A 21,645-nucleotide genomic window follows, 5' to 3' on the forward strand; every position below is an offset into this window, starting at 1 on the left:
GGGTTTTACAAGTTGATTGTTGAAATTTTTAAATCCAAAAGCAAATTCTATTGATTTTAATTATTAGTTTCAGTTTTTAAGGTTTTCAATTTTTAAATTTGAATATTATTTTTAAGTTAAAACCATCAAGATCACACATCATTTTTTATGGTAATGGATAATGATTAGTGACATTAGTGATAATGACATCGAAAAGTGTTATTTTTCAAATTGTGTATTCTAATTTGTAATATAGAGTTTTTGGTTTACCATATTATTTATGTGTGAAGTATGATTATCAACTTTGGTAATAAGTAATAACTAATTTTTTTAAGAAAGATGACTCATCACCTTTAGTTAGGAGTGAATATGCTGATCTAGATAAGCATGAGGATCTTGCATATAATGAATCTTTTTTTTAATCTACATATATATACTGAGTTTATGAGATTGACCTTTTAAACCCACATACCTAACAAATTTTATTTGCAAGACTCTTCCACTACTTGTGTAATCTGCCTTTCTCTAATGGATAATTATTATTAATTTATTATATTAAGATTTTAATCTTTAATTTAGATTGTTATTGTAAATTTTTTATATTTAAAATGTCAATGTATTTTTGTGTGATGAATTTTAGCTTAGAAAATAAAGTTAATTCTTCTTCTTCTAATCACATACATTTTTCACTTTTTTAAAAATATATTTTTTCTATCATATTTTTTTCAACTTACTATTTGGGTCCGTTGACGGACCCATTTATTCGTGGACTTTTTTGAGCCTAATATAAACCTTGAAAAGATCATTTATTTCACATACGGGACTTATTCAATTTATTTAAAAAATGATTTTTACAATCCTTAAACAGGTTATTGTGTTCTTGTATTCATCCCTATTTTTAATGAGTCTCTTTCAAATATTTATTTTTTATTCAAAAAATTTTAATTCAAAACTTTTCTTAAAAAATTTGAATCCAATTTCACTCAATATTAATCTTTATAATATAATAATAAGATTATATAACACTTGGAAATTAATATTTTTTTAGTATGTTAATTATTTTAATATTATTGTTACGATGAAAAATGTCATTTTGTAATTAAGATGTCCTTTGATTAAGTGAGTGTTTGTGTTAAGTAGTTTCTTATCATTTTTTTTGTTTCATTACAAAAATGAGGAGAAATTATATTTTTAATTTTTATAAGTACCTAACCGTGAGTCTGAGACTGGAAAGTTCCTTAAAACTGATTTAGAAAACCTTATACACACCTATTTCCTACCAATTGTTGTGTTGATATTGTTTTAATCATTATAACAACTTAATGCCTTGCTATTCTTATTTTTACTTATTCAAAATTCTCACAAATAATTTTTAAAATATTAATTATTTCTTTTCTTATTTCTGGTAAAAGCAAAATTCAGATGTCAATTTCCGAAGCAGCTCATATGACCGACATATTTTCTCTCAAGGCATTTATTTAATGGCTGACTTTCTTCTTTTTTTATGAAAATTAATGGCTGACTTTTTATATTGTCAACTAACACGAGCCAAAATGTCTTTCACGAAGAATTGTCAACTAACACGAACCAACACACATACATTAATTTCAAATTCAATTTCATGTCGATGTGTATTAAATACGGGTAAGGCATTTGCTTACAAAAATAATTATCTCTTAAAATATTAAAATAATATTATAATAAGATTTTATTAGTTATATATGTATATTAACAGTATAAAATTATTTTACATTATCATTCATTTACAAATTATTATTAATATGAATTTTAAAAAAATTATTATAAAAGTTAAAAAAATTATTATTGATGATAAGTTGTAATTACCTAAGTGTAAAATAAATTATATATGTCTAAGGTTGCCTTTTTCTCTAATAGATGTTTAAAATGACAAAAATAAAAATTTGTATACCCTCAGAGAAATCTTTTATGAAAGTGTGGTGCCTAAAGAAAATTAAAAGAATAAAAATGTAAATTTTACATGGATCAACTTACACACCCTCTTCCCTATAATAAAAATATGAGAATATAAAATTGTTTTTGTGGAAATATTTCATGCCTGAAATTATTTTATAATCCTCTAACAAATATAAAATAAACATTTTCTACCCATATATTCTGGAAAATATGTTGAAACAATTTAAAACAAACACATCCTCAAATAGAGGGAAAGGGTTGTTGGAAAATATTTTATGGCTCATATATTATGAGTTGATTATCTATTATTATAGTTAATTATTTGACAACGAAGAGACAAAATAATAAAATAGTTGTTATAATAATCATCATAAGTATTTTATTGTTCTTAATACTATATTTTATATTTTTATTTATGAGAAAACATATTGTATAAAACTTGATAATAATAATAATTACAAGAAATATATTTTTGTGTAAATTTTCATTTATTGAATAATTTATTTATGTTTATATCATGAACTAAGATTTTAAATTTCTTATAAGATTGCTCTAACAAACTAACAAAGCTACATATATTTAAGACTTCAAACTATAAAAATGATCATTACAGAACAGCATAAGCTTATCTACTAGCATCAAAGATAACACGATCAAAATAGGATTCTAATGAGATCCAGGACTCTGAGCAAATCAAATCTGGATGTTATAGCCATTAAAAATGACCCCATTCCTATGGAGCCATATAAAATTTGAATGTTATCCAGAATTCCTGTGATTAATTCCTTTATACCAAACTCAAATAATGCCGAAGGTGACAATTGCAATGCGTGCATCTGCATCATAGCCCAACCATGAATTAGTTTTGTACATATCTCTAAACCCATAAGCAAGGCTTCCTATTCCCACCTCAAGTTCTGCTCTTCTCACCCTATAATGTGTTTTTTTTTATTTATGAAAATACTTTTGGTAGAATAGCAATTCTGTTGAGCGAAATCCACAATGAAATCATTATGTTGTGCAAGAGGGTTGCAATCAAAATACACTATGAAAATACATTTTGTGTATTTTTCTCAACAAAATCGTGATTTCATTGTGTATTAGATTTGCTCCTCTAAGCGCAATGAAAATATTATTCCGTTGAGGAAAAAAAACAAAATGAAAACAAGTTTTTGTAGGATATTTTTTCAAAATTACACAACAAAGTTTCATTTTCGTTATGTAGTTTCTAGAAATACCATACAAAAATACAATTTCGTTGTGATTTTTTGAAAAATACACCTTAAAAATGTGATTTTTTTATGTTTTTTAAATAACCCATTTTTTTCTATGAGAGCTTTTAATAAATAACTTACACTTCAATAGAGGACGTAATGATTCATTGTCGTGTGAACAATCGATGTTATCTGCATTGTTGATTTAGTTGGTGCAATATGGATTGTTTCTTTTTTTGAGACATTGGACAAGGATGTTAATGATGAATTGACGTGTGAACAACACTCAAGTTTGAATTTGTGCGATCTAGATTAGTCAATGCAATCTGAAATTTTTTTTGGCGCATAGGTCAAAGCTTGTAATAATTGAGTAATGGGTGAAGAATATTTGCACTAGTATAAAATAGTAGTTTGAGGCACCAAATTGTCTTCATATTCACAATTTTTCTAAAAAGATGGAGGAATTCCTTGTTGTATGTTATGATGGTGATATGATACCAACTTATGAAGTTATTATTTTCAATGTCCTCATGGTAAAAAAAATGTCATAGTTAGTGAGGATATGACCGTTGTTGCTTTAAGAAAAATAATTCTCAATGTGGTTGAGGTAATAGAATATTACATGATATTCATTATAATCATCCTATATATTTGGAGGATGATTGCGTTGAATACGAATGCATAAAGCTTAAACATGACAAGCATGTGGCAAAGATGTTTTTCATCTTTGTTGAATTTGTTAGTCTTATATCGATTAAGTTATGCAATATGTTAAGCAGATCTTCCGAAGAGATCATAACTCTTATGTGTAAATCAAGATTTGCCGAAGAGATCGTATGTTTTATGCGTGAAACAATGGCGACAACTAATACTAATGATGAAAGGAGTGTTAGTTGGAGTAAACCATGAAGAAGCATTTTGTTTGTTGAGTTTTTTTTTTATCACAATCTATATAGAAATGCTTTTAGCTAATCAAACAATATTAAATGTGTTGTCTTTGTTTGTTTTTTCAGGTTTGAACTCGAAAAATACATTTTCCATTACTAAAGATGATAAAGAGCATATGCACACACACCAATGATATAAAGCTTAATTACACATTTTACTATCTACTTTCATTATTTTTACTACCCAAATATGTTTTTTTTTATAATTTTACTATTCAAGTTTTCAACTTTTTCACATTTTACCAATGATGACATGTCACTAAATTTTTTTTTGCCAAACGATGTCATTTCGTTACCAACTTGATGATGAAATATGCAAAAATTAAAAACTTTGGTGGTAAAATTCGAAATAAACAAATCTGGATAGTAAAATGTACAAGAATTGAAAACTTGAGTGATAACTTTTGTGGAAAAAGCTTGGATGATAAAATTCGCAAAATGATGATAGTTGGGTGACAAAATGTACACTTAAGCAAAAACTAAACAAAATACAATATGAAAAATTAAAAATGATGTTGTTAAGTAGTTTTTTGCATGTATGTGTGACTTGTTATCATGTAAAAAATATAATGCTTAATAAGATGAATACACCTACTTTGAAATAAATAATTCATTTTCTTATTTTGAGATTTTTGTTTTATAAACAAATATATTACTTATACTGTAAAATAGTACTTCTTAATACTTCACTCAATTTTATTAAAAAAGTGGAAAAAAAAACTTAGAAGTCTTTGTTTTTTTAGTAAATGAGATTGATTTTTATTCTCAATTTAGATCTATTATCGTTATACTTATATTTAATTTCATTTGATATATGAGTTCTATTCATATACTTTTACTTATTTTCAGGATGTTAATAAGTTATACTTTTAAATTTATTAAAATAATTTAATAAATTATGTCAATTTTATAGGATAATGTGTTTAGAAGTTCATACTAATTATCTAACGTGGACACTAAATTATCTCTCTACATTCATCACCCAAAATCACGACCAGTGTGTTTGTCTTGTCATTGTGGACATGGTTTTCTACATTAAACTTGAAGCTTCAAATTATAGCTTTTGCATCAAAGGATCACTTGACATGATTTTTTAAAGTTGTTTTTGGAATATACATGTCAAATGATTTTGGATGTAGTGCCAAACATTATGTAAATTGATAGCATAAAATGATTATTAATTTTTTTTGAAAAATTTATATTTTTAATTATACTATTAAATTATAATTATATGTTAACTAGATCATATTATCCAATTTTATAAAAAAATAAAAATAAAAATATAATTAAATAATTATTACATTTGGAGTTTAATTTTCATATATTATTAGGTTAGTGTAAATATTTTAATATTATTAACTAATAAAAATCATTGTAGATAAAGGTGTAAATAAGTTAAATTAAGACAAATACTTAAAATTTAAACTTAACCTGTGAAAAAAAAGTTACTCAATAACTCATTTATTTAAATAATATTTTTTTGTAAAATTATGTAATAATGTGATTTTCTCTCTTTACATACTTTGAACTGAGGACTTATGGTTCATTTGAAAGGGATGCAAGTGGAAGAAAAAAAAGATTGAGAAAAGATAACACTGATCATGATGTTTTTTTTTCTTTGTTTGAGGAGAGAAAGTGAAAAAAAGAAAAAGAAAAATAGTTGACTTCTAAAAATAAAAATTTAATTTTTTTTCTTCTACTTTTCCTCCAATCAAAATTTTAAACTTTTTTTTTTCATTTTTTGATTTCTTTTCCTTCTACTAAACATAGGGTTAGAGCTTGACAATTATACTCATAACCATCAACTCTTAGGAAATTGGCTAATGATGATTGATTAGTAATAACTTAAAAACAAAATTATTGAAAGTTTAAAGTTGACCTGATAAAAAATAAAGCATAAATTTAGTTTGTTTAACTTATTTATAATTTATACTTTGTTCAATAGAAGGGAAAAAACAAGGTGAAGGAAAAAACGAGAGACAAAAATATGTGAGAAATATGATAAATTTTAGGATAAATTGTTGGAGTGTTTGATTTGAGAGAAATAAAAAAATAAGAAAAATATAATTTTTTATCATAATCAATTGTTGTGGAATATAATTTATTTCCTTCCATCCTTATATACCAATACAATTAATTATGAAAAACAATAATTGATTGTTTTCAATAGGAAACATTGACACTATTGAAAATCTCACTTGATGAGTGATGAAATAAGAATAGTGAAATCCATATGTTTTCTCTCTTGCATTTCCACCACAGCAAACTCGAGGGATTCTTCATCTTCATTTTCTCTCCTCTCTCTTTCTCTTCTCCTTTCATATCCACCTTTTTCCTCCTCCTTCCATTTCCATCTTAACAAATGCAATGTTAAATACATATGCTTTTATGAAAATGTTGTCTTTTTTTTTAACTTTACCAATTTAATATTCAATAAACATTTTAATATCAGAGGATAATTTTCAAACAAAAATATGTACTCAACACATAATATGGTAGAGCGGGATCTAGGTAATTTTAACTTTTATATGAGTTGTATAAAGTTATTAATGTCAAGTTCGCAAAAGTTTGTACTTGATTTGACTCATTTAAATAATTGAGCTTCATTTAAAACTTAAATATGTTTATTTAACTAAAAAAACAAGTTTAATAAGTACTATTTAACAAGTTAGAATAAATAATGAATAACTCAATTCATTAACACCTAATTTTATGTATAACTTTTAAAATAATTATAATGAAAATCAATAATTCTCTCATATATGATAAGTTATGATTGAGTTAGAATGTAAAAAATGTATAATATCAATACATTCTATTTAAATTCTTATTTGTATATTCTTAAAAATATATTACATTAGTTTAAATATATAATAAATTATTATCAATGTATTTATATGAGAAGTGCTTTTTAATTTAATATATTTTTTAAAAATTATCCAAAAGATTACTCCCTCTATTCTCTTAGGGCTAAAATGTAATTTTGGTCTTCCTATTTTTTTTTTCAATTTGCAATTTTGATCCTCCTACTTTGAAATTTAGACATTTAATCTCCCTTGTTTAAAAAATCAATGATTTTGGTCCTACCATCCAAATTGATATGTTGATGGTTAAAAATTAATGTTGACATCTCAACTGGACTTTCTATATAGTTTTAAAAAACTCTCAAAACACCTTGAACATTTTGAGAGAAAAAGACTATAAGCATTGATTTATATATCCATGACGATTCTAGATTTAGTCTTTGAGCAAACTTCAACCACAAATATTTTCTGATTTGTTTAGAGCCACTAGCGGCTTGATAGGACAAAGAATACTGGGTGTTGATTAAGCTTGGGGTAGAACTTAATTTTTAAGAGCCAGAAGTGGTCGTGACACAATACTTGTAACCTGTGAAAAGTTAGTGGATGATTTACCAAGAACTAGACGTACTCTTAGTGATAGAGACAAACTAGTATACAATTCTTTGTTTTCTCTCTACATTTAATTGACCCGAGGCTTGAATTGGTTTTTAGTCATTTCAAAACATCTTATTTTTTTTCTATAAACTTATTTTCTCATTGTCTGAGTTTTTTTTTTAAATTGTAATTTGTTATTACCAAGTTTTCTTTTCAGACTAAAAACTTTGTTGATTTAATAATTTTTAAAAATTTCGCTAAAATCATAATTCAACTCCCCTTCTTGTGATATTTGTCTTTACAATTTGGTATTAAAGCTCATCCTCTAAGGGTTGAGACCTAACAGTGTCTAAAGGAAAAAATCCTGATAGTAGATAACAACAACAATGGTTAGTTTATTGTTGAGGGAGCATCTCTTAGAAGACCACCAGGCTTCACAGGAGAAGCCTACCCATATTGGAAAGACAAAATGAAGATGCACATCAAGTCCAATTACGATAAGCTCTGGCTAATCATCACTAACGGAGACATACTCATTCCCAGGCTTGAAGCAGAATGGACAAACAAAGATCTGACTATAATGGAACTAATACACTAAAACTTGTTATACATTAACATGTGCCCTTTCTTGAAACGAGTACAAGATATGCAAATTAAAAAGACAACTAAAGAAATTTGGGACTCTCTAAGCATCAATTATGAAGGAATAGAAGATGTCCAACTGTGGTCAACGAAGTTAGTTGCTCGATGGACAAGCAAATTGAAAGGCTGGTTATGAAGGTCAAAGAGAATCTCTTCAAATTCATGCAATCTTTTGGTTAATTGACTTTCTCTTGTGTTACTAGTAGAGGCTTCATAACATCTGTGGCATGTATGAAACCAAGGGTTTCATCAATCATCACCGTTAAAAAATATATTTTTTTATTTTTAATTAAATATATTTAAGTTTATTAGTAAAAAGTAAACATATAAATGATGGTCAACGTTACAATTGGTTTGAGTGTTTTCTATTTTCATTTTCTAAGAAAACAGAGAATAAGAGTAAAAATACATTTACTTAAAATTTAGAAAACATTTCCTCTAAAAATATTTTCAATAATAGATCTAAAACTAAAAACAATAAATTAACTTTTCAGCCTTTTATGATGAAGTGAAAATGTGGTGGTACCTTAGACTACAACTTTCTTCTCAATACATGTTTCCTATATCTTGAAAATGAAAACAAAAAATAGACACTCAAATCAAGAGCGGCCTAAATGTCTCAATTTTAAAGTAGGAAAACCAAAATTGTAGATTAACCAAAATAGGGAGACTGAAATTACATTTTAGTCTTCTCTTTTATAAGCAAAAACATTCAATTTTTTTGTTCTCAAATATAAGCAAAACTCAACAACTTTTGCCTTATTTAATGAGACTATGTGCAAAATACTCCTCATTTAATAGGAATTTGTGTTTAATATCAAGTTTCAATGAAGAATAGTTTAATTAAAATATTTATTTTTCAATTTAGAAATACATAATTAAATGAAGTTAACTAATTTTCTTATTAAATGTGAAATCAATTTTTTTTTCTTATAAAAATAATGGAGGAAGTACTAAATAATACTAATAGTACAAAAATAAAATTGTCTTTGTATAGATCAACATCGATATTATAGTAATACTCCCTTGACATCTCATTACAATTGTCATGCAAGAAAATTTTTTTATCCCAAAATACTTATCATTTTAGCTTTTTAATATAACATTAATTTATTTTTTTCCACTTATATCTTTTATAATATTAATGATGGATAACAAAACTTATAAATGAATTAATGGTGATATAAGGTTCATTTTGAAAGATACTACTATTGTTCTCTTTCATCTATTTATTATTTTTTCTTGGTATGTGTAAAATAATTTAAGACGACAGTTATTTTGGAACAAAGAGAATAATAATCATACATTGAAACTTATATGACTTAAATATGTTTTTAGTCCTCCATATATAGTATCTTCCTATTTTAGTCTCTCAAATTAAAAGTTGTTTGCTCTCGTCCTTCAAAATTGTAAAAAACTTTTTTTAGTCCTTATCCGCTTATGAATTAATTGGTGCCAAACGAGGAATATGAAATTAACAGTTTGTGATGAATTTTGACCGCTAAAATTTGAATTTTAATATAAATTTGAAAGTATGTTAAAAATTACTACAAATTATAAAAAAAAGCATCATATGCATCTTTTTTCTTCAAAATTAAATCAGATTTATGAGTGAAAAAATAAACATAGATCAGGAACCACAAACAAAAATCCAAAACATCCCATACAATTAATCTTTTGGAGAAATTACAACCGACCCAGTATTGAATTTGAAGCATATAATCTTGGGGGAGGCTAAAAAAGGATCCTTTTGCTCTAAGGGAAATTGAAGCTCTTCAAGAATTAATTGCAAAATATTTATAAAAAAAAAGAAAAAAAAGTTTTATAGAGAAAGATTGGGATAGAAAGAAGACACAAAGATCCATGAACAAGGGAGTGAAGGGATAGGATGAAAAAGAGTATTTTTTTCAAGTTTGAGGGAAAACAAAAAGCAATTTTAAATTTAAAAGACTAAAAAACATGATTTGAGACACTAAAAATATAATTAAGCTAACTTACATATTAAAGTATCTTCAATGGTTTTTCATATAAACAACTTAATTCATGACACCTCAATCTTAAGCAACTTAATTAATTTTCTCTCCAACAAAAGTTTTTATTGACAAGTTGTTTAACTCACAATTTTTTTTCACTCCTATATTTAATACAAAATTAAGCATATCATAAGCAATAATTGGATTTTTTTTACCATTTGAGGATAATTTTTTTTTCAAAATTATCAAATGTGGATACTTTGAATTAATTTTCATTTAGATGTAAGTTTTAAAAGTAATCATGGCTTATCCTTAAATGAAAATTAATCATAAAATGTTTTCATTTGGTAATTTTGAAAAAAATTACTCCAAAAGATAAAAAAAACCACAATAATTATTCATATAAACAACTCTATCTAATTTTAAACAACACAAAATCATATATCATATACTAAATATATCTTTTATAAACAACCCTATTAAATAACTCTCATTATATAGTAATTTTTTTCATCGTGGATGCTCTTAGAAGCTGCGGACGGTAATTACAACTAGGGGTGTTCGTGCGTTAATTTAAGCTCATTTTGGCTAAATTCAGGATCTAACCCAATCAAATTTGATTGGTGTGATTCAGTTCGATTTTCAGAATCTTTTTTGAAACCCAACATAACACATTCATGAACGGTTTTGACAAAAGGATTATCCATTTAAATTTGATATTTTTTTCTTATAACTATTATTTTATATCATGATTGATCAAAGTATTCAATACAATTAAAATTGATTCATTTAATACCATCAACACAATATTCTAAAATAGACTAATACAAGTTAAAACAAAATATTCTTTAACGAGATTTACTATAATAATATGAATCACAACCAGATTTGCTAAAACGAAACTAATGAACAAAATATGATCCATTAATATTGTAAACATGACATACAAAATAAATATGAAAAAAGGTGAAACAAATAACAACGTAATTAGAAGTAATACCTAGTTCCAACACTAGTAGTCCCAACCCTTAGCGTTTCAATCTATTTTGAGTCCTAATGTTAGCCGTATTTAAAGTCATACCAAACAACTCTATAATTTTTTATAAGTTTTGATCGGTTCGATTTTAATCGGATTTAATCTAAATCCATAATCTAATCCATACATAAATAGTTTGGATTGATTTAATTCAATTTTGACCTAAATACATAAATAATTAAATTCAAACAATTCAGATTGATTTAGATCAATCTACCCATAAACACCATTAAATACAAGAATAAACCCTATGGTTACAAACTTACCATCATTAATTACTCGTTAAAACAAACAAAAAATCTTTGACTTTTGGATCAAGATTCAAGAACGACTCCGAAAAGAAAAAGTGCGGATGCAATAAATGTTTTTATAAATGAAAAATAAGAAAATGTATTGTCCACCTAGATCATGTCCATATGTTAATTTTTATTTATTATTTTGAGCAAAGCTGCATATTTTCCTTTCCTTTTCTTCAGCGTTCATTCATTCTGGAAAAAATAAAGCACAGTGAATTTCAATTCAACAATTAAAAACAAAAAAAAAACAAAAATTGATTTCCCTGTTCAATCAGAAGGTAAAAACAAAACCAAATGTGAAAGCTGATTGGAGGAAGAAGCAAATGAAATAAAAAAGAGAGAGAAATTGTTCTTCTGTCTCTATTGGCTTTCAACTTTCCCCAGAAGTTACTTTCTCTCTTTCTTTTCTCTATGACGAATTAAGTGTCAAATTGAATGAATCACACAGACCCACATGTTAATTTTGCATTTTCTCTTGGTTTGGGTCAAATGGGTCTCATTTTTCTGAGAACCCAGTGAAAACGCTTGCACCTTTGACTCCAAAAGCTGCAGAGTAGAGGGAGATTCATCACAATTCCTCACAACCATGGAAGGTATTGTGTTATCAGAGATTTGGATTTTTCATATGATGTTTTTCTTAAGGTTGTTTCCAATTCATGTTTTGAATGGCTTGGTTGGAATCTAGGTCCAGGATGTGAATTGTTTGCATTATGGGGTGGTTGTTTTGATGGTTAATATGGCATCAAGGTCTTGAATTTGGGGTCTTTGGGTTCTGGGGTAGTTAATCAAAGTTAAGGGAAATTGGGTTTTGGTTGAATTTCAGTTATAATTTGAAATTTGATATTTGATGTGTTCTGATATTTAGGTCTCTACCTTTTTTGTTACGACCTTAATTTGAAACAGCTTTTGTTTGCTTTGTCAATGTCATAAAATGATGCCTACGCTTGGATCTACTGTCTGTGCTGCATCCGATTTGCTTTTGCAAAATACTGGTTTTGCTATTTTTTTTATTTTTTATTTTAAAGTTGTTTCCTTTTTTAATTTTTTCTTCAAATATCAAGTTTTGTTGTATGATATGTAAATATGAAGCATGTATATTAACTCACACAGGACTTACTTTCTTAATTTTTAAAATAATTTTGTTAACAAAAATTGTGAGGGTAGAATGAAATGGTTGATTATGATGTCATGTTTTCATGTTTTATATGCACATATAAGAATTTCTTTGCAGTTAAGAATGAAATTCATCAACTACATGTTGTTAGTGATCTTATGTAGCAACCTCTTGAAATTAATAAACCTCTTTTTGATATGAAATCATTTTCTTATACATATTAGAACAAAACAAGTATCTTTCCTCTTCAAGATTCGAAGGAAGTAGCTTTCTTGCACTTAAGGAAAATTTCCCAACATTAACTTGACTTCGATTGTCCATGCATCCATCCTTTTCCATATTGTCATTGCAGTTAAGCATGTAACCGTGTGATTTCATGACATTTTTATCAATTGAAGTGGATTGTATGTCATTACATTGTTTTCTTGTTTTGTTGTCTTTTTATTTATTTATTGCATACTATTGTTATTTTTTCCACCCTAACACTACTGCTTCTCTGTTGGTATTCAGAAGCAACTGAGTTCCACTCTGAAGAAAATAAATTGTCTATGGAGAAAAATAAGAAAAGAAGGCTCAAAACACCGGCCCAGCTTAAGGGCTTGGAAGATTTTTATAATGGTAGGTGTACTTCTTTTGTCATACGGGTGTTAATGCATCTTGCTGAGTGCTAATTCTTGAGGAATATCTTTTTCACCCTTTTTTTCCAGATAACAAATATCCCACGGAGGAAATGAAATCAGAACTTGCCGATGAGTTAGAGTTGACAGAAAAGCAAATATCTGGATGGTTTTGCCACAGAAGATTGAAAGATAAAAAAATGTTGAATGATGAAGTATGTGCTAATGGACGACATGATCGTTCAAGTGGTGTCATCCAGGATCGTGGCAGTGGTCTAGTGCAGGATTCATGCGGAAGCACTAAACATGTTGACTATAGGTATCTGGATCCCAAAGAGGTTGAGAGCCATGGCCTCTATAACCATGGATTTTCAGCTGCAGATATGATGTATGGTCACAATAACCATCATTATACAGAAAATGATAGTGCAACAGATAACACATCATCTGAGAGTAGCTCCTCTTTACAAGACCGATTGCTTCGTCAAGGAAAGGATCTGTATGATATGGAGCCTTCAAGTCATCTTACACCTAATGGATCTCTTCCGCCTCTCAATATCAAGGGTGCAAATAACTTGGGATATAAACCATCAGGATATTTGAAAGTGAAGGGAGATATAGAACATGCTGCTATTACTGCTGTTAAAAAGCAATTAGGAAAGCATTATCGGGAAGACGGTCCACTACTTACTGTTGAATTTGATACAATTCCTCCTGAGGCATTTGAATGCCAAATTGCTGATCTAGCTAATGGTAGGTTGTACTATATGTATTCAGTTATCTGATTTTTCCAAGGCTCACTAGGTTTGCAAGACTAAAATAGTTTTTTTTGTTGAAACAATAAAATAGTGCTTTGGGTAAAAGGAATATTATTGGTCACATCAGGTCAAGAAAGTTCATGATCTTTGAATTTGAGCGTTTTACTAGATAGATTTGATCTTAGCTTAGGTGTAAGGATGTATTTTCTTTATTATGTTGGTTCTCCTTATTCTAAATCTAATTTTTGATTGCATATGGTCATTTTGAGAATAGATTGAGATTCTTACCTGTCTAATCTGATGAATACTATGGCAGAAGCATACTATGCTGCAAATCCTGCTCTTCCAAATTCTCCAGAAGTCTCTGCTGTGAAAAAACAATCCAGTCTTAGTTCTGTAAGTTGAACTTTCTAACACATTCATCTTTTAATTGGATTGCCCTAGTAGAACATGGTCTGTTTAAGTTATAAGGTACATGCTTCATAAATTGGGTAGTTATGTGATTTTTAATGTTACAACTTACAAGCTTAGGATGAGTGGTGGTTTCTTTAAATCAGTGCTTAATTGTTAATTTTCTGGCCTCTCACTTTCTTTTCCTTGCATATTGGCAGAGATATGATTCATATTTTACCAAAATCAGTTCCCAAGATTCACATATGGACAGAGGTGACTTTGGCTCCTTGCATGATTCTGATTTCCAGGATAAGAAATCCTTCCAGGTTATAAATCAAAGGCAAAATTTTCAGAGTTTTACCAATCCTTTGCCTCACAAGAACTCTTCCCTGGATTTGAATGCAGACTCTACTGGGGAAGCATCTGCTTATAATAACATAAAAAATCGTAGAAAGGGTACTAAACATGGTTTTGATGGGGTGAGATATGATTCTGCTTCTAACCCTAGTGATCACTATGAAGAGAATAATAACCTTGCAGTTAAGCAGACAGATTCTCTGCTACATGGCTATGAAAACAGCAATCTGAAGAATGTACAAAGGAGTGAATATGTGAAATCTAAACCTTCCAATTCAGTACATAAGTCTCAAATTTACTTGGATACTGAAGAAAGAAGAGGGCTTAATAAAAGGATGGCAAAGGTCTGCTAATATATTTGCACTTTACTTGTGAGTTCTACGTGTTATCATCAATTTCTTTTGTTTACAGATGACTTAAAATGCTTGTGTGGTTGCGGTTTTGCAGGAAGAGAAGTTTGATGGGGATAGAAAGGTAAAAAAACAATATCGTGATCCAGATGAAGTTAGGGCGCTTACAAATGAAATGATGGTGAGTTTTAGTTGCATAAACTTCCTGCATCTGTCGTTTTTGGTAATTAGATTTTTTGTTGAGCTCACTCCCCTCATTCCATGCTAGTGTATAGGATGTTTTGCTCTACTATGTGTCCTTATCCTTTTTTATACATTAACACTATAGGTTGCAAAGCGGGCTAAAGTTGATCCACTTGAACAATATGATGTTAAACAATCATCTGTTGCTGAGTTGGAACCAAGAAAAAGTCAAAGGTGTCCATTTATATCCTTTTAATTTTCTTTTTCATGACTACATACTTCCTCTGGTCCTAAACTTCTGTGAGCTTATGTGCATGTCTATGTCAGTATTTCCTGTTTATTGTACTAGCATTTATATTCATAATTTAAATGTTAGTGTTTTTTTTTTATGACCATTGCTTACCTAATGGAAGTAGAATAAGGGTCCTGATTATTTCAAATTTTGGAAGAACTGATTTTGAGAAAAAATAATTTTGAAAAATTGGATGTGTTTGGCTGAGTATGAATATGATATTTTAGAAGTGATTTGATTTGATTTGATTTTACACTTGTTTGGTTCAACTTCTTTCTGGAGAAATAATCGATTTTTTTAAAAGCTCTTTCAGGCAAAAACTGCTTTTGAAGTTTAAAACTGTAAATAAGATATAATGAGTCCTAGTCCAAGTCCAACCCCATACATAAAAGTTCAAAATTTTCACTTCTCCCAAAATCATTTCTTACCACCCCAGAATTGAAAATTACTAAACAGAATTTAAGAAGGGTTCATTTATTGTACATCTTCCCAACGGTGAAAATGACAATTTGGATAAATTTCTCCATAAGTACTTAGAGAAGAAGAAAATAATAAAGTAAAATGATTGAGTATTTCCAAAGTCTGTGAAGAGAAATGGTTGTCGTAGAATTATTGAAATTTTAATTTGTTAGTTGTAAAAATTAAGCATATGATGTTGCCGTTATCAATATAATTATTTATTTCCTTAGCCCCATTCCTTCTCTTTTCACTGAACTAATATATAGTTTATGAGCTAACAGATTAATTTTAAAGTTTATATTAACTTTCCCTTGAAAGTTTTCACCCTGCTTGTTGTTGACTTATTGGATGTGGAACTCTTTTTAATACCATCATAGATGATCATGTAGGTCTGCTGCAGAGATGCCATCTAGCTTTAGTGAGGATGAAACGGCTGAAACCAGTTCCTCAGCGGATTAAGTGTTGTTGTCAGATATGATATTTGTAGGGTTTCTCTATGCCATTGGTTTTGTACAGTCTATAGAGACAGATCCATTTTGCACAGTAACATGTAGAAAGACACACTAACATGACTAACTTGATTTGCTGTTGTGCTTGCTTATTTGCTTCTGTAACAAAAGAAACCCCACTCCCTACCCCTTTTCTTAAAATTTTGGATGTAAAATCTCATTTTCATGCAGCTGCTTGTGGTAGGAAGGATCCAAATGCAGTTTATAGATACAGTGTCTTTTTTTTTTTTCACAATGATTAATTTGTGGTGTGTTTGATCCACCTTTTCATCACGTTGAGCGTCAATCCAACATTTGAGGGGAATTTTCATGTTGGATTGACGTTCAACGTGCATTGAAAAGCGGGATTTGGCTTTTCCAAACACTCCATTGTAGTGCCTCTGGCATCTTAGTTTGGTTCAATTGGAGCCTTGGTTGGACTGGTTATCCACTTGTGCTTTTAGTATTTAGAAGAATAATTTTGATTGGTTTGGATTGAGGTGAAAGAACACCAGAAGATCTTTTGGAAAAGTGATTTAAATTGATCCTTCATTCATACTCAGTGTGCTTGCACTTACAATGTATGAAGCAAAATGCTCTTCTGTCAAAACTTAACACCTAACTTGATATGAACTGCACCCTCACAATCCGCGAGGATGTTAATTTTGTAAATATTACTTCTTGTAAGTTAGATAAAAAATGATAAAGAAACGTGAAAAAAGTTAATGCAATTACGAATATGTAGAAAATATCCTAATTGTATACATATATGATATCTTCTGATAAAATTAAATGGTATTATCTTAAAACAAATTCAGATGAGTTTGTCTATTTTTTTTAAGGTTTAAAAATATTTTTGGTTCCTATAATATACTGATTTATTTTTTGTCCTTGGTCCTTATAAATTGTTTTTTTTCTCCAAATTTGTCCTTATAAAATTTCTTTTTCTGGTTTTGGTCCTGGTAATTTTGTCTGTCTTTGTAATATAATCATTTTTTTTTCTTAAAATATGTAAATCAGATGCTTTGTACCTATCAAATATTTTTTATAGGAACTAATTCAAAATTAACAACATATTATAGGAACTCAAACAAAAGAATAATTATATTGAGACAAAATAATAAGGATCAAAACATAAAAGAGAATTTTACAAGAAATATTTTTTTAAAAATAATTTATAAGGATCCAAACATAAAAAATAATAATTATAAAGATGAAAAACATATTTAAGTCAAGAAATAAATATATTTTAGTTTCAAGAATCAATTATTTTGTATTTATTTTTGGAATAATAGAGGTTGAATATTTTATTTATATATTATTAACATTAGTCTTATTGTAAAACTAGAGAAATATTCACAATTCAGAAATGTCATGTTTTATTATTGTTATAAAAATGAATGGAAACATAGGCGCACGGTAAAATTAATATATTTTTATAATTATTTTATTATGCATTGATGTGTATGATAATTTTAATTTAATATACTTTCTGAATAAATTTTTTATATATAGAATTTTCAAAGTTATTAAAATATTTTTATGCAAGGACTTTTTTATTTTTTTAATAAATTTGAAAATTTGTAAATTAAATTTAAATTTCTCATTTTCTTTATTAGTATCTCTATATAAATACACTTGAAATATTTTACATGACATAATAAATTTCAATTCTAAGTGACGTGTATTTTAATTTAATTTATTAATTTTTTTTCACAATGTCTGCATGTATGACTGCGTGTTTGTTTGTTTTTTTTTTTTTTTTCTTTTGGTAAGAGGAGTGTCATATGGTAGTAACAACAATAGTATTATCAAAGTAATATTAATTACCTTCTCAAGCCAAGTTTTCATAATAATTTTATATCATGTCATAATAATAATAATTTATTTTATTATATAATTGGTTGAGATATATATATGTAAACGTAACATAGAAAACTAAATCTTACAAATTCACCCTTATATTATTAGGTAATATCAATATTTTTTATTTTTTACATAATATGTTTTATATTAGATGTAAACAATATTTTATTCACCAAAATAAATAATATTAAATGCAACCAATTAATTAAAACAATTATGTTTTAATATATTATTATTACTCATTAAACTATTTGTAAGTGAAATTATACTTTATTAGAATGAGATGATGTATAATCAATAATCAATAATCAATAATCAATAATCAATAATATATAACAATTTTTGAAGGCAAAGGCAATGGTAATTGTTAGTGTATATATTTTTGCATCATTTTAACCGCCGCTAATATTAATGCATTGTAAGTGTAATCTCTCCAATTTCAATTTCCCTTGACTATTCAAAGCAAAAGAAACCTCCATAGTAAATATATGTTTCTTATGATGATTAACCAATATTCCTTCAAGGCTTCTGAAGTGAACTTTTCGGCTTTCATTTCATGGATGTAAGATTCATCATTAACACTTGCATGTGTTTCTGTATCATGCTTGATATAAACTCCAGTGCCTACGTTTTCTGCACAAATTTGGACTATCTTTTAACGGGTTTTGTCTTTAGAATATTTCCTTTTAAACTGTGTTTTATTAGGCTTAGGGGAATTGAAATCTCATCCTTTGTGGCCACCAATTCTGTTTCCTTTTTCTTCAAATGCTTTTGGGAAGCATGAGATGCACTTGACTGGATAGCTTATAAACATAACAAGTGCTTGATTCATTACTAAAATTACAGACAGACATGTTGGCAAATTCAAAGGTCAGCATCAATAAATTTTATACCAGTAGCCAATTAGTCCACAATACGATTCAAATTTCCTGCCATCAAAGCGTTCCACTTTGAAGATTGGCAAAAGAAAACAATAACTAAGAACATGATTGTAGTAGAGATAAATATGTTACAAAAAATTCCATTAATATAAAAAGAACAGAAAGAAAAGAGAGAAAATTATATACTTCTGAAATGGAACTCCAGATATGTTCAATCTTGACATAAGATTGGATCCAAATCCGTAGCTGTGGTACATATAGAGTGAGATTGAAAAATGGAGATGATAACAAAACATCAATGTTGGTATTAATGAGTTTTCACCATACATAAGGGTCAGAGAGGGGGGTTTGGTTTGGTTTTTCACACTGTTGCTATCCCCAGCTTTGTAATTCATAAGCTTCAATTAAAAATAAAAATGTTCTGCATTTTATGTGAAACTAGTCTGTTCAATTACAATAATTTAGGTAGAATTGAATTGATTAGTTCAACTACAGGAATTTAGGCAGAATTGAAGATTAAATAGGAAATTCTAAGTATAATTTGTTTTCACCCATAAATATAAAGGGAAATAATTAAAATACACAGAAAATCAGAAATATATTACGTAAATAAAAATGTAGGAAGCAATCAGCAAGATAAAAATAGAAACATTATTGGACATTTGAGTATAATTTGTTTGCACCCATAAATATAAAGGGAAATAATTAAGATACATAGAAAATCAGAAATATATTATGTAAATAAAAATGCAGGAAGCAATCAGCAAGATAAAAATAAAAACATTATTGGACATGTACGTGTAAATCATTAATCGACTCTAGTCATATTAATTAACTGAAAAAGAAAAAGGTGACTAACCCTTTATTCTTTTTATATAAAAATTTTCAAGCCCCACCAGAAAAAAAAAAACTATTTGACATGTCCTATTTTATACATCCAGTTTACCAAAACATAGGTTTTCAATTTAATTATAACTCATTAAGTATGGTAATCAATTGACACAGACACCCTCTTGATGATTTCATTTTCATCCGTAAAAGGAAAAACTACATTGCAATTGCAATATGAAACTCTCTTTCACTATCACACTCTCTCCTTTTGCATGATGATCAATTGAAATGTTGCTGCTCCAACCAAGGCCAAAGGCCAGATTGATCATCAATGCCACAAAACATGTTGCTTAAGCTCTCTTCGTTGACCATGTGATCAATCTTTTGGCACTGAATCTCTGGCCTTGAAGTGGTTTGGAAAAGTTGAGCCACTCCTGTTGGTCTAGCAGAAGATGGAAAGAAGGTTTTGTTGTTGCTCTGCTGAGTGGATAGAGAACTGTCAATAGCTGGTGTTCTTGAGATATCCAAGTTGATCTCTGAGCTGTTCTCACTTCTATTGCTGCTGGATCCGTCAGTTTCTTTGTTGAGGTTGATGGATTCAGTTGGTTCTCTGCTTTTCAGTGCCAATATCTGCAGCAGTGAGTGGCAGTAGTGAAATTAGCTAATCCGAAAAATAGCACAAAACAAATAATAGCATCCAGGAAAGGTTGGAGTATAAGTGTGTAATATCAGCCTAAAACAAAGGTGTGTCAATGTCAAAATGAACCCAAATGATTGCTTATTTCCAAACCAAGGAAACTATGCGTTGCATGACAAACATCTAATTGAGTGGAAACTGGTCTTTATGAAATTACTGCGGATAGTTGGAAAAAGCAGCTTTGTAGAAAGTTATTATCATCATATCAGTTCAGAAGTTGGTGAAAGGAAATGAAAGGTTTTGAGAGCCATAATAAATATTTTTTTTAAAAAAAACATAATAATTAAAGAAAAGCATCATGATTACCTAGCTTTATTGTACAGAATCAAAACAATCTGAAATAGCAGAACTTGAACATCCCCTCTATTCTTCGTAAATTTAGGACTAATTTAATTTAAATAAATTTCTCAACAAACATTCATGAGAAAGATATAAAATGATTTAAGAAGGTAAAATACATCAATCTTCTCTTATAATTTAACTTATGTACCTCAATGGAGAAGTTAAGAAAGTTTCTAAAAAGTTTGAGGTGTATAAGTAAATTTTAACTTACGAAAAGAGTTTGATTTGCTTACCCTTTTAATTAATTTTATTTTATTTTCTTGTAAGTATTTGTTAATAAACTCATTTAAATTTGGCCTTAGTAATTTAAGGAAAAATGGTCTTCTTTTTTAAGTTATCTTCTCACATATGAAACCAAAATCAAAACAACAAAATCTTAATAGAAGTAGGAAGAAAATTACAAACCTCAGTTTGAAGTTTTTGGTTCTGAGCTTGAAGTGCATCATTATCTGCCTTGATAGCATCATATTGTCTTTTGAGAAGATCATAGTCCTTCTCCAACTGCTTGGTCTTCCACCTAGCCTTCCTATTCTGGAACCTCAATCTTGTTTTTCATCCCTTATTACATGATTTCAATACACCATCTTACGGCCAGAG

The 21,645-nt window shown here is 28.3% G+C and overlaps 2 protein-coding genes across 3 annotated transcripts; one reads left to right on the plus strand and one right to left on the minus strand.

Moving 5' to 3' along the window:
* Positions 1-11,584: 11,584 nt before the first annotated feature.
* On the plus strand, positions 11,585-17,020 carry LOC100812697 (homeobox-DDT domain protein RLT1). 2 transcript variants are annotated; one of them, XM_014771155.3, is made up of 8 exons: positions 11,585-12,013; positions 13,045-13,152; positions 13,242-13,904; positions 14,226-14,305; positions 14,521-15,003; positions 15,107-15,190; positions 15,338-15,426; positions 16,321-17,020. In XM_014771155.3, exons 1-8 carry the CDS (start codon positions 12,007-12,009, stop codon positions 16,322-16,324), a joined length of 1,518 nt encoding a protein of 505 aa, XP_014626641.1. In that variant the 5' UTR covers positions 11,585-12,006; the 3' UTR covers positions 16,325-17,020. The 2 variants fall into 2 exon arrangements, with proteins under 2 accessions (XP_014626641.1, XP_006602294.1); XM_006602231.4 differs by having other exon boundaries at positions 11,586-12,013; positions 16,333-17,020.
* Positions 17,021-19,973: 2,953 nt separating this feature from the next.
* On the minus strand, positions 19,974-21,600 carry LOC100813236 (homeobox-leucine zipper protein ATHB-13; the record flags this gene model as incomplete). The annotated part of the gene is made up of 2 exons (XM_014770543.2): positions 19,974-20,639; positions 21,454-21,600. Coding segments are annotated over 2 exons (498 nt in total), but the record flags the coding sequence as incomplete, so codon positions are not given.
* Between the last annotated feature and the right edge of the window lie 45 nt (positions 21,601-21,645).

Source organism: Glycine max, chromosome 18 (genome assembly GCF_000004515.6).
Source record: "Glycine max cultivar Williams 82 chromosome 18, Glycine_max_v4.0, whole genome shotgun sequence".
Lineage (NCBI taxonomy): Eukaryota > Viridiplantae > Streptophyta > Magnoliopsida > Fabales > Fabaceae > Glycine > Glycine max.